The 24,911-nt window shown below is 43.8% G+C and overlaps 1 protein-coding gene across 1 annotated transcript in view; it reads right to left on the bottom strand.

Moving 5' to 3' along the window:
* LOC144770060 (actin-related protein 2/3 complex subunit 1A-B-like) overlaps window positions 1-24,911 on the bottom strand; it is a 159,178-nt gene that overhangs the window by 34,438 nt on the left and 99,829 nt on the right. The window contains exons 4-5 of the mRNA XM_078654291.1: window positions 8,398-8,620; window positions 4,774-4,881 (exon numbers count right to left, since the gene is read on the bottom strand). Of these exons, the coding sequence (XP_078510417.1) occupies window positions 4,774-4,881; window positions 8,398-8,620 (331 nt within the window). The remainder of the gene's footprint in view (window positions 1-4,773; window positions 4,882-8,397; window positions 8,621-24,911) is intronic.

Here is a 24,911-nt window from a genome sequence, read left to right as displayed (position 1 = left end):
CCTCCCTGGTGTTATTGCACAGGACTTCATACTTCAATCAATCAATCAGGATTTATAAAGCATGTGAGGGTTTCAAGGTGCAGGAGTTGCTAGCTGCTTTGTGGCGAAAGCAGTGAAAAACGAGGTTAAAAGCAAGAGAAAGCAGTCAGTAAAACGTGGGGAAAAGAAGGAGAAAGCAGAGAAAACTGAGGGAAAAACAGGAGAAAGCACTCAGAAAAACGGGCAGAGGAAGGAGAAAGCAGTACAAAATGAGGCAAAGGCAGGAGAAAGCACTCAGAAAAATGGGGGAAGAATGGAGAAAACAGTCAAAAATTAGGCAAAAGCTTGAGAAAGCACTCAGAAAAACAGGGAGAGAAAGGAGAAAGCAGTAAAAAGTGAGACAAGAGTAGGAGAAAGCACTCAGAAAATGGGGGAAAGGAAGGAGAAAGTAGTGGAAAACGCGACAAGAGCAGGAGAAAAGAAGGGAAAAGCAGTTAAAACGAGGCAAAAGCAGGAGAGAGCACTCAGAGAAACGGGGAGAAAGCATAGTGATGAAGCAGCATGGGAGAGCTGGGCCTGGGGCCTGCCTATATGTTTAGGTATCCTCGATGTCTCCCTCAAATTGTGTGTGTAACTGCAAGCACAGGCACCCATTTCTCTGTGCTCTGCTAATAATGTCTTCATGCCAAAGAGCCTAAGATTACATTTTCTCTTTTGCACAAAATGAAGGCAGAGAATGACACTGCAATCCCGGCATGACTGTTCGTCAGAACATTAAGGAAAGAAATGTAATCCCACAAAAGTGTCATAGCCTAAACATACAAAACCAAAATATCTTGAAGGTAGGAATAGGTAAGTATCGACTTACTATTCGTAACTCCACATTTGCGTCCCTCGAAAACATTTATGCCATCAATGTACTTATATTAGGAGATAAACACTTCAAATCTATGCTTTCCTATGTATATATATATATATGTTCCTGATATTTTATAAGTCAATAGTTTAGCTACAATAGTTTTATAACATGAGATTTATTCTACAATATTCTGGTAGACCAGCCCAGGCTTATGGTAGGGAGACAAAATATTGATATTAAAATATCGATATACAATAATATCGATGTTTTAATTTTGATGGTATAGAATATCGATGTGCAATAATATCGATGGACAGAATATCGATTTTAAGGCATGTATGTTACTAATATCTAAATTTTGTTTAGTGTTAAGTATTTTATATGTTTGTTAAACATGTTTTAATGTATGTTTAGAAATTAGTAATTTTGTTTACATTTTGCGTTTTAGTATCAGAGCGGGTTGGGGGTTTATAGGGGAATAGGGTGGGAAGTAATTTAATTTTAATTAATTATTATTATCTTGTTTAATATTTTTGATTAATAATTAATTGGTAATTATTAATTAATTGGTAATTAATTATTATTAATTAGGTAATTAAATTAATTAGAGTTAATGTAGTAATATTTTTTATTTTTTGTTATTGTTAATTAACGATTAATTGGCAATTAATTATTATTAAGTGATTAAATGATAATTACCTTAATTAAAGAGATTGTATTTATTTATTGGTATTTATTATTAATTAATTGTTAATTAATTAATTGGTAATTCGTTTTTGAAAATTATTTTATAATATCAATTATAAATAATGTATTAATAAATGTTGTTTATTCTTGTAAATATATTGTTAATTAATTATTAATTGGTAATTAATTATTAATTGGTGATTAATATTTGTCAATTAGTTAATTTATAATTACGTCAATTTAATAATATGAATTGTTATTAATTGATTAATTGATATTTATATTAATTGTGTTTTTTGTATGTGTAGTGTGTTGTGTGTTAAAGGGGGAGTAGCGTGGGAAGTAATTTTTTGTTATTTAAGTAAATATTAATTATAAATATTTGGTATTTAGTAATATATTTTTGTAAATAAAATATATATATTTTTTTGTTAAAAAAAATATCTAATTGATAAGTATGTTAATATAACGCTTACGCTATCCAACGCTTTTCCTACTGTTGCACCCTTTGGAGTGGGAATAGTAATTTTTACCCCTACGCTATCCAACGCTTTCCCTACTGTTGCACCCTCTGGAATGGGATTAGTACTTTTTACCCCTAAGCTATCCAATGCTTTCCCTACTGTTGCACCCTTTGGAGTGGGAATAGTATTTTTTCCCCTACGCTATCCAACGCTTTCCCTACTGTTGCACGCTATGGAGTGGGAATAGTAAGTTTTACCCCTACACTATCCAATGTTGCACCCTCTGGAGTGGGAATAGTAATTTTTACCCCTACGCTATCCAATGTTGCACCCTTTGGAGTGGGAATAGTAATTGTTTCCCCTACGCTATCCAACACTTTCCCTACTGTTGCATCCTATGGAGTGGGAATGGTAATTTTTACCCCTACGCTATCCAGCGCTTTCCCTACTGTTGCACCCTCTGGAGTGGGAATAGTATTTTTTACCCTTACACTATCCAACGCTTTCCCTACTGTTGCACCCTTTGGAGTGGGAATAGTAATTTTTTCCCCTACGCTATCCAATGCTTTCCCTACTGTTGCACCCTATGGAGTGGGAATAGTAAGTTTTACCCCTACGCTATCCAGCGCTTTCCCTACTGTTGCACCCTCTGGAGTGGGAATAGTATTTTTTACCCCTACGCTATCCAACGCTTTCTCTACTGTTGCACCCTTTGGAGTGGGAATAGTGATTTTTTTCCCCTACGCTATCCAATTATTTCCCTACTGTTGCACCCTCTGGAGTGGGAATAGTAATTTTTACCCCTACGCTATCCATCGCTTTCCCTACTGTTGCACCCTCTGGAGTGGGAATAGTAATTTTTTCCCCTACGCTATCCAACGCTTTCACTACTGATGCAATATGTAGAGTAAGTATATATATTAATTTATATGTAGAGTTTTTAATTTATTTTAAATGTATATGTATTAGTTATTATTTTTTAAATATGTTTTAATGTTTATATCTATAATTTGTTACATTATATGTATTTTTAAATTATTTTTACATTATTATTAATACATTTAAAAAAACAATATTTTTTACTTCAATATTTTTGTACTACGATATTTTTTTCCCAATATTTTTGTACTTACCTTAATGTAGATAGAATTTCGATATTTTTGATGTTGATATTTTTGCTTCGATATTTTTGTATGTCTATATTCTGTCTGTCGATATTATGTCATAGATCCCAGGCTTATGTCCAGGACGGACATGGATACCTATTGAGGTAGTTAATTAGGGTGGTAAACCTGGTGTGATGATGCTATGAAGTAAAAGGGTCTCTCAAGTTATGTTATGTTGAAGTGACTTTTAAAGAGCTTGATTACTCGAAGGTGACCTGGCGCTAGCTCTGCTAAAATAGATCAGAGAAACGCTAATTACGGAGATGCCAAGTTTTTAATTATTTCCTGAAGGATAACTAATTGGGCATGAAGCTAATATTAGAGGGTAGGGGGTTTCATGCTTTGCGGTACATATTACAAAGCTTCTTCCTCCCTAGCTGGCCCGTTTGAACCTAGGGACCATCAGTTTCTTAGCCCCAGAAGAGCACAAATTCCGGTTTGGCTCAGACCACTTGAAATTCTGTTTCTAGTAATCAGGGCCAACATTGGGCAATGCCTTGTAGGCAGTACACAAAGCCTTGCACCTGATTCATTACCTAGCTGGGAGCCAGTGACATTTATGAATGGCTCGAGAAACAGATTTAAATTTTGGAGTTTTGTAATTCTCTTAAAAACAAACGGGGGGAACTGAAACATCAATCAAGAAAGAAGAAAGCCCTTTCTTGCACCAATGCTACTTTAAAGAGATGTGTAGTGAAGTAGCAGTATTTGGCAAAACAAAACCCACGTTTGGAAAAGAGATAATGTCACCAACACAAGTGTAAGTCACTGGTGTCTGGAGTACACCACATTTGCAAAAGCGAGTATTTTGAACTTGGACTTCTTTGAAAATGCCCCTCATGCAAGGAATGTGCGTTTCCTTGCACACGATATTTTACATTTTCAACATGCTTTTTAAATACATGCTTTAGAGTGGTTTTTCTTTTTCGCAAATATTTAACCAGATTCAATTTCATTTCAAAGAGGGATCCGTAGGTCTTTTACATTTTTTATGTTAAAAATCGGATCTATTTTTTTTCTTCTTTTTTAGGTTTACCCTTACAAATGAGGCGTTCAGCATTTACACACCGAAACCTAATGGAGGGCATGTGGCCTGTGAAGCAAGTTGCGAAAATGCTTGTTTTACGATTGGTTCAGTTGCCAAGGTCATGTTTCAGTAAAATGTTTCTTAAAGAATACAATGTTTCATCGGTGCACGATCACAAACTAAAACAATCTTCTCAAAACCCTTTTAAGTATAGGGCAAGAACTTTCTGAAGATGTTACACAACACATACCGCCTGTTATCGCTGCAAAGGTGTGTATGTGCACCTGCGTGTGAGTTCTGTGTGTCTGTTAGGCCTCTCTGTTATCTGTGCACAAGGTGTCAATTGTATAGCGCACATTCTGCCCCGGGTCACTGCCAACTTCCAAAATTTAGGAGTGAAATTCCCTGGCTTAAAAATGCTTATCTGGAACCCTTTCCAAGTGGCAGAGGGCGAATGGGATGTGTTGCATTGGCCAGTTGTCCTTCTAGAACTATTCCAGTGTCTCTGGTGCCAGCTTTGGTTATTGTATTGTAACTCAGCTTGAATATACCACCTCAGGAGTTCGACTTTATGATGATGAGAGGCGGTACCTGCAGTTGAAATCACTGGACCCTGCAGCCAGCAAGACATTGTTGGGGTGCCAGGCCAGGTTGAGTATCGTGGATCGGATGGACTTCTTGATGTGTTTGCTCAGCCACCTATGAAAGGAGTCAAGGAATGGTGGATTAGCGCACATGCCCTTTTGTAAATACACACACAATGTCTCTTCCCTCTACACCCTTTGAAGTCAATAGGCAGAGTGGCCAAGCAGAAAACTGGGAGAATTTCAAACAGCATCGATCCTATATATATTTTTTGACCTATTAGGGAGAGCAAGCCAAGAATATCACAAAGTGTCACTGTGTGTAAATCAACTCCACTGCATTGCACCAACAGATATAAAGTGAGCAGCATCATGTTTTCAAGGTGTTGTGTGCTACTGGCATCATCAGCCACACAAACACAAATAACGCCTTGCTTGTGTGATACTAAACGTGATTTAACATTGCACCGTGGTGGAAAGTCCATTGACCTGGATCTTTTATGATTGTTAGACAAAAGGCATACCCTCAAGCTCAATGGTATTCATAGTGATGTAAATCATATGACGTACTTTACTCATTGAAAAATGGCACAAGACCACCCAGCCCAACATTGCCACGTGGTTGCCCTTGTTCTTTTTAGTTTGCAGGCAATATTTGATATAATGCTAGGACATGCAACCTTGTGAGACTTTAGTAGATGTGGGTTTGCTTTGATTCGAATGGGTATTTAAACAATTCTCTCATTGAAAACCCCAATTTGCATCCACAACCAGGGGTTTTGTACTACGTGATGTAGTACTGTTTAGCAATACTGTGTAGTGGTGTGCACATGGATATTTAGTGACTCTTTAGTTTATGTCACTTTGTTGCACCTTTAGTTAATCTGGGTCATATGTCTTCAGACCTACATCAGTTCAGATTTTGTGTACCCTGCCGCAAAAAGAAGAGGATTAGCCTCCCTCTCTTTGCTTGCGAAACCGGCATTCAGTGTCCCCCCACTGATGCCTCTGTTACCAGGGACATACTGCAAACAGCCTCCTGGGACTCAATCTTTGCCTTCACAAACCTGGAGCCCGCCATTTCCTCAAAATTAACTGCCTTTACAGGTTACACCAATCTCAGCCTGGCATTAAGTACCAGTGTTGGACAATACATGTAAAAGGTGCTCACCCTCAGCTTTCGTGATCTCTTTTTTCACAGCAGCAATTGAATAGATGTATTTTGCATCAAATCTGCTTCATGCATAATACCAGCGAGAAAACATGCATACTCCCATTTACAGCCTCATTACACATTGGCGATATAGCTGCTGGGTTGTCGGTTTTGGTTTCAAATCTGTGATTAGTGCGTATGCACGCGAAGAGGTGCATCCTTGCAGCACAGACTGTTACTTGTGCAGATACTGAAGCATTATGTTCTATCAGTGGGACACTGCTGACATACCAGCACTGGTACACGCATGAAGTGCAACAACTGAAGTGCATGTTAGGAGCAGCATTGAAAAGAAAGGGAAGAATAGCTATGATGCCATAACGTATTGGGACATAAGAATTTGGGTCACTGAACCCTGAGGTTGCCATATTTAACAGATAAGAGTAAAATATTGAATGACAAGGTCAACAATGGAATGGGAGACCAGAAAGTAAGTCACTAAGTGTGCTAATGCATCTACTTCGGAAGCCTCTCTGTACTCTCATGGCCACAGGTTCGAATCCTGATAGGTCCACTCTGCCTTTCTTCCTTCTGAGGGTAATAACATGAATGCCATTGAGCTGTATAACAACCAATACCTGTCATTGCAGCACATAGAGGCATAAGAATAAACATGCCCTTTAAACAAAATGTCATGTTATCTTGAATATAAGGTTCTGTTAATAGAATAGATCAGAATTTGGGTTCTCGTAAAAAAACAGATTACAGAAAGCAAGTGATGGGAACATGTAATTGGAGCAGTACAGCTGCTTTTTATGTATCACATTTCACATTTTTACTACTTGAGTCACAGAGAGAGAAAGGGATTTGCCCAGCATAAAATCATGTTGGTGTCAAAGGCCAGTCAGTGAACAATGGCAAGCTGTACTGATACACAGATGATCTAACATAGTCAAACGGTTTATTTTATTTATTTGAAAGTTTTGTATAGCTCGAACAAGACCCTTACAGGTATCAGAGCGCTTTATACGGTTGATGTAAGTAAACAAATACAGGCATAGAAAAATGTATGTAAGACTAATTCAAAAATATTACTAAGACAGATTAGCAGGTATATTACAGGTAATATGTACAAGAAAAATAGATCAAGTAAATTTAGCCATGAGAATAGCTTTCACTTCTTTTTTGAAGAATACAGAGGAGTGATTCTGTCTCGTTTCTGGGGGCAAAGCATTCCAAATCCTGGGAGCCATTCCTGAGAAGGACCGGTTCAGGTTGTAAGTTTTCTTCTTTAGAAAACGTTGTGGTTTCAGTAGAAGATTGCTGGAGCTCCTGGTGGATCTATTGCCACATGATAGCACTACTTTCTGAGCTAGATAACTCAGAGTTTTGTGATGTAGTGCCTTTTTGTCATACAAACGATTCTCAGATGAATTCTAGCCACGAGCGGTAGCCAGTTGAGGGCTCGAAGGTAGGGGGAGATGTGACTGTTTCTTTTGGAGCCAGTGATGAGTCTAGCAGCAGCGTTGATTGAAGCTCTTAAAGGGGCTGTCGTCGATCTATGAAGGCCGCAGAGAGTGACATTCCCATATTCCACTCTGGGGATTACTAGAGCTTGAACTGCATGCTTGAGGTCATTAGGGGGGCAGGAAGGGTTTCATTTTTCTCAAGGTGGTCATCTGACAATGTGCTCCTTTTGTAGATGTGTTGATGTGTTTCTGCATGTTTAAGTTTCTATCTAGGGTCACTCCCAGTGATTTCGCTGAGTCGATAATGCAAGCTTGACCTTTGAGTCCTGTTAGTTGGTTCATCCAATGGAGGATGGTGGTCGATTGGTTGGGGGGAGCGATTAAGAGGAATTCAGTTTTGAGAGTGTTCAGTTTCAGATGGTTTCGGCCAGCCAGGTCTGTATTTTTTGAAGTGTTGAATTGAGAGATTTGATGTCCTCAAGTGAGTGGATCTTTATGTAGAGTTGCATGTCATCCGCATACACGTGATAATGTACATTCGATGAGCTGAGAAGTTCTGTGAGTGGCTCCATGAAAAGGTTGAAAAGTGTAGGTGAAAGGGATGATCCATGTGGTACTCCTAGAGTGACTGATACGGTCTTGGATAATGATTGATTGACCTTGAATATTTGTGATCTATTTTGGAGAAAGGGGGTGAACCAATTTAGAACAATTTCTGATAGACCCTGTATGTGTTCAGGGAGATCTATCAAGGTCTCGTGTTTGACGGTGTCAAAGGCCGAGGATAGGTCCAACAAGATTAGTAGATTTATATTGAAGTTACTTTGACACGAGCTTGCGAACACTACTTTTCTAGAGTCTATTCACTAACTATCAATCAAGCCATGTTGACAATTACCAGAGCCATTTGTTTCTGCATTTTAATGTTAGGGCACCTTGTCAATGCAATGGGGCTCCATCCTATGTTGCCACATAATTATGAGAGCCTGGACAGGATTCTTCTACTTACCAGTCGTTTTCCTTCTCAAAATAGCAGATGGAGATGGTTTGGGAGCCACTTCCCACAGCAAACTTATTCTCCTGTGGGGACCACTTAACGCAGGTGGCAGCTCGGTTGATGCGTAGCAGCACCAGTGTAGGTTTCCACACACCATCTTTCAGGTTCCAGACGTAGGCATTTCTATCCACTGCACATGTCACAATGAGGTTGGATTCCGGTGCCCAGTCAATACCTGTGGGGGTTATAAGCCAATGAATATGCATTTCTTTGCCAGTCTAAGTTAGATTCTGAATTAGCTAAACTTATATCTTATAAAAGCTATTTGTCTACTCAAACACTAGTGCCCATAGTGCATACTAGACCCTTTATTTTTTGTGGCCCTGGAGAGGACATGACCATCTCTGAAACACGCAGGACCTCATTTGTATGGCTCCAGCAGCACTTGTGTGCCACCGGAGTGTCACTTTTTTGGGGCTCCGGTGGCGCAATGTGCCGTAGCATATTTACAAGGCCACGCAAAGCCACTTTGCATGGCTTTTCAAGGCCTCGTAAATATGTGAGCCTTTCACCCAGAACCAGAATACTGCGAGAAAGGGGCATTCCATGGGTGTTGCTGTGGGTGTTCCCATGCATAACTCATGGAATCTGAAGCATTCCCAGATTCAAACCTAGGAATGCGTCAGATTCTAACGCCACCCCAATGGTTGCGTTAGGGAGGTACAACAGAGAGAAATATCCTTTTTTCTCCTAGTTTTTTCTCTTTCTATGTGCTACATTCTGTAGCACTCATAGAAGGAGGAAATTGCCTCCATTTATTGATTTTGTGCAGAATGGTGTCCTTACCTGCACAAATCAATCATCCCTGCAATGCAGGCACCCTTGCAACATGACACAAGTGTGCCTGCATTGGTGCCATTGGCGCTAGATTGATTTTTTAGCACGAGCACAGGGGTCAATACAGGAATACACTGTATTCTTGTAAATACAGCGCATTCCTGCTCTTTTAGAATGATGTTGCAAAATTGCTGCGGCTCCGTGCTGCGCCATTCTATTGTAAATTAGGCCCTCAGTCTTTCTCATGCAATGTTCTATATTGAGGAGACAGGACTTCATCTTGCTGAGGTAGTACTTTGTGCTGAGGCATTTCACAGAGGCCTTATCTTCCATGTATTATATGGAACAAGTGGGCAGGTAGTTAAACTAAGCGTCTCTGAAATGTCCTAAAAAGACGTCCTATCACAGTGTAAAGAAGTCCTGCATAATAAAAATATTGGGAAAAATCAAATCAGCTTCTAAGGCAATTATTTTCCCCTCTGGAGCCTCAAAAAGAAAGAAGGGTGCATGAAAAGGGATGTTATTAATCTATATATATAAAAACGAATGTATGTCTGTCTGTCTGTCTGTTTGTCCTTTATGCATTACTACACCATTCATCCGATCGCCATGAAACTTTGGGAAGTTGTTGAGTACACTCCCGCGAAGGTTTCTGGCATATGCATTACTACACCATTCATACCATCGCCATGAAACTTTGGGAAGTTGTTGAGTACACTCCCGCGAAGGTTTCTGGCATATGCATTACTACACCATTCATCCGATCGCCATGAAACTTTGGGAAGTTGTTGAGTACACTCCCGCGAAGGTTTATGGCATACAAATGTTTTAAATATCGGCGCCCCAGGGCCCTCATAATCTTTCGAATACTGAATTTTTACATTTATGTATGCACAAGCACTCGAATAAATAAATAAAATTAAAACGACACTTTGAAATGTTTTCCATATTAAAATGAATAAGTTTCAATAAAAATGACAGAATGTAAATTGAATGTTATCATAACAAGTTTCCTTGAATTTCCTTTCTTCTGAGATCGCAGCAACACGCGACGGGTGAGCTAGTGAATAAATAAATTAAACTGTTTTATGGTTTTGCGCTCAAACCAGGAATTATTAATTTCGAAAACTCACTCAAATCTTTCCAGGTTGGCTTCGGGAAAGCTTCACAACAACCCATACACAGCCCAGCTTCACAACCCATACAAAGCCCCCCATAGCAACTGGCTGTTGGAAATGCCATTCAGCTATTGATCAGTTCACATTCATCAGTCAACTCAGCAGTAGGTTGATTGTAACTATCGTTTGTAATATATGGAACTTGCCTGTGCACCAGAAAAGGCAATTTCATTGTAGTAGTTGTATAAACCTGTATGCAGAGGGACAGCTTTGATTTCCCATCAATCTGATGGGGCCCTGAAATGGGAGTATGGAAACCCCCAGTGTCACGATTCTCTCCCTGCACTCTCATGCCCACTGCCAGGGGGCGCATAATGTGACTTTCCAGTGTTCAAATAAGCTTCCAGACACTCCTCTGCATGCATATCCTGACTTCCAGCCATGTGGACACTATTTGGGAATTGACATACATTCCCAATCCATGCCAGGTTTTGTGGAGGCTAGTCTGCTCTTGATGGAAACTCTATCACCTATAATTCTCTGCTTACTGCTTCGTCTCCACCCCTGAAGTTTGAAGTTTGAAGTTTAATGGTTTGTATAGCGCTGAATCACCCATGAGGGTATCTCGGCGCTGTGGACGGTAAGGAACATCATAGACAAGGGGAAGATTAGAAAAGGTGGGTTTTTAGCATCTTTCTGAATTGGGCCAGATTTAGTTCAGAACGTAGATGAGATGGTAAATTATTCCAAAATAGAGGGGCAAGATAGGAGTATGCCTTGCCACCGCTACGTGCCTTTTTGACTCTGGGGATGATGAGCAGATGCTCAGTGCTGGACCTGAGAGTTCGTGCAGGGATGTAGGAGGAGAGCTTGTTAGAGAGATACAAAGGGCCTTGACCATTGCGGGCTTTTTTAAACAATACAGCCTATTTTGAATTTGACCCTTTTCCTTATAGGGAGCCAGTGGAGTTGGTTCAGGAGGGGTGCGGAGGGTGTTCTAGAAGGGGCATTGACAGTAAGTCGGGCAGCAGTATTCTGCACCACCTGCAGTTTATTAATAGCAGTTTCGTTGGCTGAAAATAGTAGGGCAATACAATAGTCGAGTCTACTAAGTACCAAGGCCTGCATGAGCGTTTTCTTGGTGGAAGAGGGTAAAAGAGGAAAGATCCTTCGCAGGAGGCCAAGAATATAAAAGCAGAAGCCTGCAGTAGTGTTGGCGTGTGTCTCATGGGTGAGTCTGTGATCAATCCTGACACCTAAGTTCTTGACCACTTCTTTAGGGATAGGGGCAGTACCCAGCTCTTCCGGCCACCAGGTAGGTGACCAATAAGTGGCAGCTCCTCCAAATAACATGATTTCAGATTTGCCCGCATTCAGTTGTAAATAGTTGTTACGCATCCAGGCAGCAGAGTAAATCTCAAGGATCTCATGAGTCTGGCCAGAGGGGTGACATAAATGTTAAAGAGGGTCGGGCTCAGGCAGGAGCCCTGCGGGACCCCCTTGCTAATCTTGGTAGTGGCGGATGTAAAAGATCCCATGGTGACAGTCTGTGTTCTATCTGTTAAAAAGTTGGTGACCCACTTCAGTGCTAACCCCTGAATGCCTTTGTCTTGGAGTCTGTCCAGAAGAATGTAATGGGAAACAGTATCAAACGCTGCTGACAAGTCAAGCAGCACCAAAAGCGCTGCCTGACCGTTGTCAGCAGCCATGCGAATGTTGTCAGTGACCTCAATAAGGGCGGATTCGGTGCTATGTTTAGCCCGAAACCCCGATTGAGAGACATCCAGAAGTTGGTGAGTCTCCAAATAATCTGACAGGTGTCTATTAATGTGTTTCTCAATAAGCTTGGACTGTAGGGGTTGAAGAGATATGGGTCGGTAGTTGCTGATTTCAGTGGTGGGGATCTTGGATGTGTCCTGGAGTTAGAGCCAGCCTGCTCTAATTGCTGAGTAATGTGGATTTTCCGTGCGTTTTTGATGTTGTTATGATAGGCTGCTAAAGCGCTTTTATATCTGGCTTTATCTTGTTCTAGATGGGAAAGTCGCCAGGTGCGTTCCAGTTTTATGAACCCCCTCTTTTCGGTACGTAGGGCCGGGGAGTACCATTCAGAGGCAGAGGATTTGTGGGTGGAGTGGCCGGTTTTAGAGGTGCTGCTTCATCCAAGATACTGGAGATGATAATATTAAAATACAGTAGTTGTTGTTCAACATTGAGATTACGAGTGTCAATGTCCCAGGTCCGAAAAGGGGACGCGAGGTGGTGGGCTTTGATTTTATGCCAAGGTCTGTACCACCTATCCGTACGGGATAAGGGAGAGGGTGTGGTGGAAGGGCTTGTCAGATGGAAGTTTATTAAAGAGTGGTCCGACCAAGTCAGAGGGAGAGTATCCCCATTTTTAATGTGTTGGGAGTTAGAAAGAATAAGGTCAAGGGTGTGCCCTGCTAAGTGAGTGGGGTCATCGTTGATGTTGAGGAGACCATGGGAAGCCAGGTTCTCTAGACAGGTCACTGCATCATGATTATTTGTGTCCTCGCTGTGAATGTTTGGGTGTGAGTGTTTGATTGGTTTAGATGCTCCGTCCATCACCACCCCCTTTTGTACCGCTTTGCCGCCATAAGTGTGGCAGGGTATGCTCAGACGTGAGTCCCTTGCTCACGTTGCCACTGGATTCAAGCAAGCCGGGCTGAAGACGGCTGTAATGCCAGAAACCGGTCCTCGGAAGCTTGTTTCCGGACCAGGGAAGGCATGGCTTGGCAGTTCGGGCTGGACTGTTCCCATGAGGCACAGGGTCAGACTGATTTGCATATAGCCATGTCTGAACTGGGGTGGCAGAGTGGGCTAAAGAACGGTGAAGGATCAAACTCAGATCTTTTGACTGGGTGTGAGTGTTTGATTGGGTCAGATGCTCCGTCCATCACCACCCCCTTTTGTACCGCTCGCTGTGAATGTTAACATCCCCTAAAAGTAGGAAATTGAGGATAGCAACAATATGGGGGGAGATGAATTCTAAAAGGCGACGGTTGAAGTCATGCATCGGGCTTGGGGGCCTGTAAACCAGCTATGTTGAGGGTGTAGATACGTTTAAAAATAAGACATTCAAATAAGTCTGAGCAGAGCTAATCAAGTATGGTGACTGATAATAGATACTTATGGATTATGGCTACACCTCCACCCGCTCGCTCTAACCTGTCAAGACTTTGGATTCGAAAGCCGGGCGGGAGAGCTAGAGCAATTGCCGAAAAGCCTGAGGGTTTAATCCATGTTTCCGTGAGGTATCCAATGTCTGGATTATTGTCCTTAAAAAGATCCCAGATAGCGGTAGCATGTCTAGGGAGGGATTTGACATTGGCTAGAAGGCCATACCATGTTGTATAGTTGGGTGGGTCAGTGTGGGTGTTAGTGTGGGGCCCTGCAGGCCTAAGATGGGTGTAGGAATTCAGTTCAACTGTTGCTGGATGCTGATAGCCTGCTCACACCTGATGCACATGATTACTGTGAGCTCTTTTAAGCCCCAGCTCCCTTCAGTACAGGGTTGGTCATTGTTAGACCTGACATCATTGGCATGAGTCTCTCCTCCATTTTTTTCTGTTTGCCTCCTCTGTGTACGATGTTTTTGCTGGTATATTGCTTTGGGCACTGTGCCACTGCTGATCAGTGCCACAGTGCAAGTGTTCCTTATGTGAAATTGATGTATTGATTGGATTCCATGTTTGGCTTATTTGGTTTACTGTCAGTCCCTAGTAGAGTGCACCAGGAGTGCCAGGGCTTGTAAATACAAATGCTGCTAGTGGGCTTGCAGCCCATGTTGTGCCACCCACAAGAGCGGCCTAGTAAAAGTATGTCTACAGGTCTGCCATTGCTAGACCACGTGCAGTCTGACTGTCACGAGGACTGCGCAAGTACACCTACTTGCCAGTCCCTAAACCTTCCCTTAACTTCATGTTAGTCACCCCTATGGTAGGCCCAAGGGCAGGGTGCACTGTAAGCATAAGGTAGGACAAGCCTGACAAGGTTGGCATGTCCTAATAGTGAATTACAGCCATATTCGTTTTTCACTATTGTAAGGTAACCTGCTCTCCATAAGTTAGAATGGGCTGCCAGGATTATTAATGCTATAATCCTAGCGGGCTCGGGGAGCATGGTGCAATGTCGAGTTTGGTATCCCTGAACTCAGGGTTTAATAACGCATCCGTTTGTGTGGATGGTTTTTGGACTCTGTGTTTGAAAATAGCACTTTTAGAAAGTAGCTATTTTCTTGTCTAACTGTCTACCGGTCTCTGCTGGTTCTGGTGTGTGTGTGACAGGAGCTGGGTGGCTCCAGAGGTCTGAATGAGTCAGTGTGGGGTGAGTGGGGCATTTACATTGAGAGTAGGGGAAGAGTAGCTCCTGATAGCCTGCCCTGCCTGATACAATGCTGGCTCCGCCCCCCTGCCAGGCGACTGATGACTCTGTGCCTGCCAGGGACTTTCCTGGCCCCACCTCCTGCCGGGCAACTGATGGCCCTGCCCCTGCCAGTGACAATGCTGGCTCCGCTCCTGCTGGGCGGCTGAAGACTCTGCCCTGCACAGTGAATAGGCCAGGTGCCTCGGCCTGGCAACACCCACAACAAACCCAAGATGGGGGGAAATTCCCCTGCATGGACAAAGGGATCAAAGCCAAAAAGGGGTATAAGAGAAGGACCCCTGAACCAAGAATTTAGATCACTTCTGACAAGGAAACCTGAACCAAGGACAAGAAGCCTGCTGATCTAAGGACTGCCTACCCCTTCTGCCAGAGTGCTGTTTGTTGGGGGAATCCTGCAGTTGCTTCTTTATTTTTGCCAAGGAACCAGGAGAGAGGAACTGTGTGTGTACTCTCAAACTTTGCTAAGAAAATCTCCAAGGGTTGGAAGAGTGCCAGCCTCCTGTTGAAGTCACAGGGCCAAAGGACTTCATTTGTTTGCTGAAAGTGCTTGTTGCTGGAACCTGAAATCCAGCACCTCTGAAGAATCCAGCAATCTCGACGCCGATGGACGCCGCCGAATCCAGCTCGACATCGTGAGTAACGGCTCCAGTGTCCCGCACCTTCGACGCCGGCCGCCGGGCCCGATCGACGCCAGCAACAACGCCAGTGAGTAGTGAGTTCGGCTCCAGCTCCAAGTGACCTCGTGTCTGCACCGCTGCTGATCGCATCGACTTCGAGCCCTCTCGACGCCGTGAGCGCTGCTCACTCTTGCAACATCGACATCGACGACGCCGTATCCTGCTTCATCTCGAGAGCGCTGCTCCCGCCTGACTTCGGTCGACGCCGCTGCAGATCGCCCCGACTCCGAGGCCCGATCGACGCCGAAGACGCGACGCCGGACATCTCGACGCCGCTGATCATCGAGTGCTTCACTTTTCCAAGGTACTGTGTTGTTGGGGTCTGTGCGACTCCGGGCTCGACGTAGCGCTCATCGCGGTCGACGCCGAACCTTTGGATTAACTTTGCCTCGACGTCGTGTGACTCCCGTGTGGGTTACATTGTTGCCAAGAACTGTGTTTTAGAGAAGAAGAGTTGCTTTTGATACTAAAGACTTTGTGCTAAGAAGAAACCGTGCTTGAATTATTATTTTTTCCTTCCAAGAGTATTTATTAAGACTGAGGTATATTTTTGTCGTTATTTGGTCTTGTGCTAAGCCTTATATAAAAATCCTTATTTTTATAATACTACTGTGTCGTGTCCATTTGTAGTGTATTTACTTTATTACTGTATGTGGTCATAAATGCTTAACGCACTGCCTCTGAGATAAGCCTGTCTGCTTTGCCAAGCTACCAAGGGGGTGAGCAGGGGTTATCTAAGTGTGTGATCCCCTTGCCCTGACTAGAAAAGGTGTGTCCCTATTTGTCAGAAGTGTATACCTCTGCCAACTAGAGACAGCCGCTTCTAACAGTCATTATAGCTGTGTACCAATGAGATGAATCCTTGTTTCCTGAGCTTTTGATATTCCTTCATTCCTGGGCTATAGTTATCCCTTGTTACTGTTCCTAAGTTGCAGCTATTCCTTGTTCCCGAATAGCACTGCTTGTAGTGCTCTCTTGATCCATGAGCTATAGCTATCCTTGATTCTGAATTAGCAACTGCCTGTAGTGTTACCTTGATTCCTGTTCCTCAGCTGTAGCATTTCTTGTTCCTGAATTAGCACTGTCTTTAGTGCTACCTTGACTCCTGATCCTTAGCTATTCCTTGTTTCCTAAACTAGTACTATTTAATGCACCACTGAATCCGTTCTCCTGTATTTCCTTTGTCCCAGTTCCTGCTTTTCTTCCCATTACCTCTGTTTTAGTCCCTAATTTGTTGTCTTCCTGTTCTACTGTCTTGCTTCTAGCTTCCTTGTATGTGTGTTACTTGCGTTCTGCCAAGTGTATCCTTGTTTCCCTCTTAAGCACTCTACTTGCTAGATTCTTGTCTATTGTGGCTGTGTATTTAGTTCTACGCACTTGCTATTATAGCCTTGCGTGTTCCTGTTTGATCACCAGGATCCGTGGGCATAGCTGAAGATAGAGGTGATGTTTCTTGACTACTGTGACTCTTGTCTTTGAGTTACATTTATAACATCACCATAGATATCAGCTCCACAGACCCTCCCTTTGCATATATAGCCTATATGTGGACATTTGCAGTCAGTTTCTGTAATAGCAAATGTGGGTGAAGAACTTACTGAGCTTCAGTCTTACCGTGTGGAGCTCCCGAGTGCTTTACCCCACATTCCCTTTATTGTTAATGTTGTTATGTATATATATCTCTTGCACGTCCTTCCTGGGTGTAGTTATTCTGAATTCCAAAGTGCCTATCCTTTCTGAGTCTTAGCCATCTTGTTCCCTTGTGCAGGATTCCCCTTTGGACCCCTTTTCTCCTCTGACTTCCTGTGTGATCCTGGGCAGCGCTGTACTCTTCTTTCTACTTACGTTTTCGACCCAGTCACCAGTCCTTTTCCAAGGCCCTGAATGTGTACCAGACAGTCCTGGACAGTCCCTGACGTCTAGCACCTATACAGAAGCGACATTACAGCAAGCTTCAATGTGCATAGGTAATATGGAAATATCCAATACTGCCTGCCCTAGGATGGAGAGGAAATGAAATACTCCTAGAGAGACCTTGACATGGACGATTGCCATTAGTCTTCTTATGGACCTCACCAGTATGACTCTGAGTTCTAGCCATCCTAGGTTTCAAACATGCAGCACAACACTTAAAAGGGACTTGCTGATTTTTCAGACGCAGGCTGCGGCAAAAAAAAATCATCTCTCCAGCAACATGGATGGGCATTAGTCACACCCAGCAGAAAGAGGCTTTTCAAAACCAAAACTCGGACAGATGATCACAGACCTCAGCAGAGGAGAACAAATTGGAGGCAACCATGGACTTAGAAGAATGGCAATAACATCACCAACCGACGTAAAAAAAAGGGGCTAGAGTGGCACAATACACAACCACAGGGAGGCTAACTATAAAAATGACAGATGTTACAATGGGAATGCACTTGCTTAATTTCATTAGCTTAAAATGTTCACATTGCCATCCTCAAACCTAGTCTTTTCTTTCCGTTTTGTTAGTTGTATTGTTCACATTATAAACTAATGATTGTAAGTACCAGAATGCAAAATGAGCCCCGAGACTCCACAAACTACTCATGCCTAGAGCAGAGCAAGACAAGTGAAATATTTCATTGATATTGATTGGGATGAAGGGCAGAAACTCACTTTAATAACAAAGAGGAAAAACATATTTATTAATATTATAAGGTGCTTGCTTGCGGCATATACCAACTTCAAAATGCTGCCAGTCCTGCCTCTGTGGGCCTTGATAGTAAATATGGCCTATGTCAGCATGCTAGTAGTGCTGGAACTCAGCTTCCCTGTTGACCAGGGACTATAGGTATTCCAGGTCTTAACTCATTTGTGCTTTGATGATTGCAGAGAAGTTTGAACTTTTTGTCTGGGCTGCCTCAAGTCAATGCAGTATTTGAAAACCAGTTTGGTATGACATTTTTGAAGCAGATCCCAGCCGTTTACTTCTGCAGTCTCTGGAGTTTCAGAAACTCTTGCTGCTCAGACAAAGGCAATGTTGTAATATTCAAGTGTGATAGCATCAACATTCTGTATGCCTGAAGCATATAGAAACTGAAGCAACAGTAGTGTCCTTATCAGTAGCAGGAGATAGAAATTGGTGTTTTTAACTGTTGTTCTTATTTGATAACCAAGTAATGGACCTGTGTGAAGTCATGCACCTAGGATTTGGAATGGCTACTAGTTCCTCTGGCCCTTCAAGAGAAGATTGTCATATAACGGATCTGCAACTCTAAGGATTTTCATTACTGAACTATCCAAACAAAGATAGCGCTCTTTTATTCAATGGTGCAAGTGTTCCTGCTAGAAAGTAGTGCTTTCACTGTACTCATTCTGACTATCCACCTGGGTTTGGAGCTGGGTGTCATCTGCATGCATGTGTAAATGTAGGTGGTACTGGAAGATAACCCAGGACAGCAGGCTTATGTAGATAATGAGTAACAGTGGAAATAATGGGGAGCCCTGCAGGGCCCTGCAGGAGAGATATTTAACAGTCACTGATGATGATCCAATTCTAATTTACTAACAAGATAGACTGGAGCCATTGGAAGACCATGCCAGAGATCACAAACGATTTTTCCAGCGACTCCAGTAAAGGTTTATCATCTTAAGCTATAGATAAATGGAGAAGGATTAAGATCCAAGTTTGTACAAAGTCTAGAGAAGATATCATCCCTCACATCTTCTGTTGAGGGTTCTATCCCTCTCCTTGATCTAGAAATAGATTATCTGTTGTGAAAGGTTGAGCTAGCTCCTATAAACACTTGTAGTTGACAAGTAATCTCCAAGATCCTATTGATAGAGAGAAGGTTAGTGATGAGTCATTTCCTGGTTCCTGTGGTTTGCAAAAGCATCTTTGATATTAGAGTGAAATATAGCATGCTTTAGAGAGCTATACTTTGTTGGAGAGATGCATTAATGAATTTTGTTAATGTTTGGATCGCAAACAATCGTTCTTTAAATAAGAAGCCCGATGAGATTTAATTAGAATATTCAAGTGTTTTCAGCTTAGCGACTGCTTTACACTTGTGTTCCTTGACTCAAAGCTGCAAAAGAATACTAACTGGGGATTGGAAGGAAATAATCACTTCACTCCGCTTGCTTTGAGTGCAAAAGACTTCTTTATTTACAACTGGCATGCAGAGGCGCACACGCTACCCTGTGAACTGGGCTAACAAAAGTTCAAAACTGACCCACCTCCCCCAATTAACTCCAATCCCATCCCAACCACATCTGAACTGCACACAACCTTTAAAATGCTGTGTAGTCCTCATACCGGATCCACATTAACCATCTTGTTGAGCCTGCTCAGTCTTGGATCAGGCCCCGTTCCTTGTCCTAAATCTGGGCTTCATTGTTCTTTGCTCTTTCTTACACCCCCTCCGAACTGTTTGCCCAATCAGTTCAACAGTTTTCCTTCCTCTGCATGCTGTCCAGTGACAAAAAACCACAACAATAACACCACCAGAACGGTCAAATTCCAGCTCCCCACCTCCAACAACATATACCAGGGGGGGCGGTGGGCTTCAGCTCGGCAGTGGGTGCAGGGGAAAGTGTGCTTGCCGCTATGCGCGCTGATGCAACATGGGTGACCCAACAGCTGCCATGTCCCCTTGTCGTCTCCTTCTCTTCCTCCTAACCTCCCTGAGAGGGGAGTGTGCTTCGCTGTCCACGTTCGGACCCTGATTGGGAGGAAATAATCACACCACTCTGCTTGCTCTGAGTGCAAAAGGCTGCTATATTTACAACTGACAAGCAAAGTACCTAGCCCTTCAGCTGAGCCACACAAGCTGTTCTGTCAACTTGGCTAAAAAAAAGCTTGAAACAAATTTGCCTGCCCTAAGTAACTCCCACGTCTCTCATCCCAGCTTCTAAACACCTGAACCGACGTTAACCATCTTATCTAGTCTGCCAGCTCTTGGAACAGCCCTCGTACTTGCCTCAAAACGTGGCTCTATTGTTCCCCCTGAACTCAGAGCATCATACAGCCTTTCAGCCACTCTTCCAGTGACCTTGTCCACCCTTCCAAATACAGGCTATTGCACTGCTCTGCAAGAGTACCTCATCTCGTCTGAAAAATGTGTGGGGACTCAAAAAGAATGGTGTGATGAGCTATTCCCTGCACTCTTTTCATCATGTAAAAACAGTCATCTCCCTATTCAGCTCCTTCCTGGCTCTGTGTATTGGAGCCGACTGCTGTGTGCCCCTACACACCCTCCTAGGCAACATCTTTGGAAAGCCGGCTGATCTTCAGCATGTCCAAGTCCGCCCCATGGACTTCAAGAACACAAACCAGTGAACTGCACCATGTTATTCACCCCTAAATGAATGACCAAAACATTACGCTTGCCCACTCTGTCTTGTAATCCTACACAGCCTTCACCCATTGCCCCCAATGCACCCCATCAAGGCCAAACTAATGCACCATCTTTTTCCAAACCCAACTAGTTGCCTCCAAATTTCCTCTCCGCCCGCACCCTTGCCTACTTCACCAGAGTGCCTGCAGATCCATGTGTCCCGCCGGTATACTCTGCACAGCGAGCGCCTGCCAATAAAGCAATCGACCTGTTAGCTAATTTCCTGCTGAACCTATCCCCACACACAACTGATCCACCACCTACCGAAACCCTCTCGTCTGTCTTCCCCTATTACTAGTCAGAAGCCCTACTTCGCTGCCTCTATCTGAAACAAATGAGTGCCAAAGTTCAGTGCTGTCAATCCCAAACCCTGTAAGCATCTTCTCAATACTCAGAGCACTTACCCCGAGTTACTACAAAGCTGTCCTTGTGCCATAAAATAGGGCCCTCACCCCATCCCCTTAACTCCAATAAGGACCACCCCAACTGCAACCAATAGCAAACCCACGCCTCAACCAAACGGTGAAAGAGCATCACCGCCCCTTACCCCTCTGGTCAGTCTTAGACCTTCTCAAATGCACTTTGAAACCCTCTGTATGCTAGGGGTTGTCCAACACCAACCCGAACTTCCTTTTCCCTCTACCAACCCTGAAAATCCAAAGGCATTGAAGAACATTCCTGAATAGTGCTCTGAAGAGCTGACCTTGCATGCAGAAGTGAACGCTACTCTCGCCTGTTCTACTATTACCCCCAGGACTCTGACCGGACCTCAAACACCTCACTTGGGGTACTTCGCCATGCAGTCAGGACCAGCCACCTAACGCCTTCCTCCCAGCTCTCCTTCACATGGATCATTATCCCATTGCATCTTCCCATAGAATGCAATAGCTGCCAGTTTGCCACCTATGGTAATTCCACATACACCCTTCTGTATTTGACCAAAAATTAAATCTACCATGTCTCTGAATCTTCACCTTAACCCCACCCTTCACATCCACGCTGTCTGGCACCCGATACTATGAACTCCCTTCAACTCTGTCGGTTCATCTTCCTTGTGGAATTCACCAGAAAATATTCCACTAGTGTATATGCTTTCATGACCCGATGTCCCACAAGTCTTCTGGAAACGGAGACCTTCTTTCCCTGCACTAAGAGCCAAACCTTGTAACCTTTCCCACTGTGAATGAGAACGTGCTTCAGACACTCCATTATCCAGACCTGCAATGTGCTTAGCTCGAAAGAAAACATTCATCTCCAAACACAGCAAGACCGTTTCTCTCAGAATATTCAACACCCAAGCATTGGAAGCAGTTATCTGCACAACATTGTCAGACACAAACATCACCCGCCTGTTCCTTCCTCATCTCAATCCTACACAGACACACTGCCAGGAGCAATGGAAAACAATCCTGTGGTCTTTGATCTTCCCAGTTTGGGGTCAGGTTTCCGCAAACCAACGCCCCTCCCATATGACCCCAAAATCCGAGCCATTAAAAAAACCTCCACCTTCCATGTCATTGGGTCATTTTGCAGCCACATTATCACTCCGTTATAACCCACCAAATAATGCTTTCAAACCAATAGGTCATTCTCCACTCGTCTGGGCAAACAATTCCTGGGATGTGGCTTTACAGCTCCCGCAGTGACAGTCGCAGCTCATGTTTCCCTCTACAGAGGCTAATCAATCAAATCATTTAGCACCTCCATCTCGTAGCTTGGAAGCCATGACACTATTGCCACAGAGTCCAACTCAATCCCCCAAACTTTCAGAGTAGATGCCAGTCCCTCTTTTCGGTTGCTAGTAGCATTGCCAAAACAGTCTGTGACGTCAGATTGTTCGCTTGTTGACCCACTCGGGGACACGTGTAAGGTATACATAAACCAAAACAAAAACCCTCCCACAAGAAAGCTGCGACTGCACCGGGAGAATATCTCTTCCACCTTGGTAGCAATGCATCTGGTTTAACAGGAACATCCACCCTTTGCCGCTACTCTTTTGCCATCCCGCCTGCCCCATTCCACTGAGGGCTGGTTGTCCCCTGCTGTACCCTGCAGCAGTGAGTGCCTACTGCCGCTCCTGAAACATCATGGCAAAACTTGCCGGGGTACCTATAACCAGCTCCCTTGTTAAACGTCCAGCAGGGCACATGAGGGACTGCTTGAACACTCTGGAAGGGGCAACACAGAAAGGCTAACACAGAAAGGGCTGGTAAGGAATAGGCAGCTTACTTGCAGTGTGTGTTGTTTGTGCAGGTAATGTAGGTATTATGTACCATAGCCAAAGCTCCTGGTCAATATCCTCCCATGATTTTGTCAGTGTGGCGCTTGTCCATGCCCTAAACAGCTCATCATATCTTAACCACACCAAGCCCCCATAATTTATGCTATTTGACCTAATGACAGCCATGTACTTCCATAGGACCACACTCTGCTCTAGGACCTTTTGACACTTTATGTAGGCAAATATTGTAAACGCCGCAGTCCTGGTATCAATATTAGTGGGCACCTGCTGCGTTTTAGCCAGCTCCCTTTTATCCACTTTCAAGCCCTCTTTACTCACTATCTCCCTATTCAGAAACTTAAACAAACCATAATCTAATTTGCCCAAATCTTATCCTTGGCTGTTTGCAACAAATGCCCCCCCCCCTTCTCCCCCCAGGATACAGCAATACCACATCACTCCCCTTTGCCATGGTGGCAGCCTTCGTGGAGTCACCTACCTGGTGTCCTCCACCGTATTATACCCCTTCTGCCCCTCCTGTGTTATAGCAGAGCCTCCCTCCTCCATCAAATCAATAGCTGCAGCCTGCCGAACACTCAATGCCGCTTTTGAGCCCTGCCCCTGCACCACATCACCAATGCCTTGGTTTCCCACTTCCACTGTACCACCAGAAACATCTCCCGCAATTCTCACCATCCTTTCTGCAACTACTCAATATCCCTTATGCTACCAAAAACATTGGTCCTCCGATAGCCCTAACCCCCTTTCTTCTACTGGCCGACTTACCCCATGAGTCCTCCCAGTCATCCTTATACTCACTTCCTGGCTCCTTTCTGCTGGGTTGCCGGCTGTCTCCTCTCTTTGTTCGCTTGCCACCTTTCGAAAGCTGGTCTTGTCCACGAGATTCCCATGAACGTTTCTTGCCCTAGCATCTACGTCTCCTGCCTAGGCACCCTCCCCACTGTTCAAAGGCTCACCCTCTGTAGTATTCCTATTTAGAGTGTTCTAATAGAATTGTTATGATACATTGATGCCTTAAAGTTCTGTATGTGGGAGTTGGCGAGAAAGAGTTGGACTTCTGATGATGGTGGTTGTACAAGCTGTCTCTTGTAAATAAACTACCTACAACCAATGTTCCTGTCTACTGGAATACCTCATAATCTGGCGACGATCAGGATCTGTGAAGAGTGTTCTAATAGAATTGTTATGATACATTGATGCCTTAACCGCATGCGCGCTGGCGGTTTTCCCGCTGCGCGCTGCGTTTTTTAAAAAAACGCGTTACATGACGAGCTCAGCTCGTCATGAGCGTACGAGCGTCGTCACTCATGACGAGCTGAGCTCGTCCTGAGTGCGGAAGGGGTTAAAGTTCTGTATGTGGGAGTTGGGGAAAAAGAGTTGGACTTCTGATGATGGTGGTTGTACAGGCTGTCTCCTGTAAATAAACTACCTACAACCAATGTTCCTGTCTACTGGAATACCTCACCCTCCACCTAGTCCCCTTCTAGACTATGGTCACGGCTGTCCTGAGCTCATCCCAGGCCCGTGTCAGACCCTTCTTCCCTTAAAGAACAGACCTAAAGCCCCCAGCTGTCACTGTCATGAGCACCAGACAGGTGCTCATCTGTAGCCAGAGCTTCACATGGCCCATTGCCTCCTCACCCCCACCTCCCATCAACCTCCTCATTAGACACAGCTGCCTCTGTGAACCTTACCCCCACCCACCTTCGAGGAGCACTGTGGTTCAGTGCCTGTACACACTTATTTGCCCACTGTTCCTTATACAGAGCCCTTGCAGGGCCCCCTGCACTACGTATAGCCCCATTCTCCTCCTCATGCTGCCTCATACCCTGTTCGAATTCCACATTATTGTTCAGTAAACCAAGAACACCCCTCCTGAGAAGTG

This window comes from Lissotriton helveticus, chromosome 7 (genome assembly GCF_964261635.1).
Source record: "Lissotriton helveticus chromosome 7, aLisHel1.1, whole genome shotgun sequence".
Classification (NCBI taxonomy): domain Eukaryota; kingdom Metazoa; phylum Chordata; class Amphibia; order Caudata; family Salamandridae; genus Lissotriton; species Lissotriton helveticus.
Note: the sequence above shows the minus strand (reverse complement) of the source record. Positions and strands in the feature narration are given on the sequence as shown.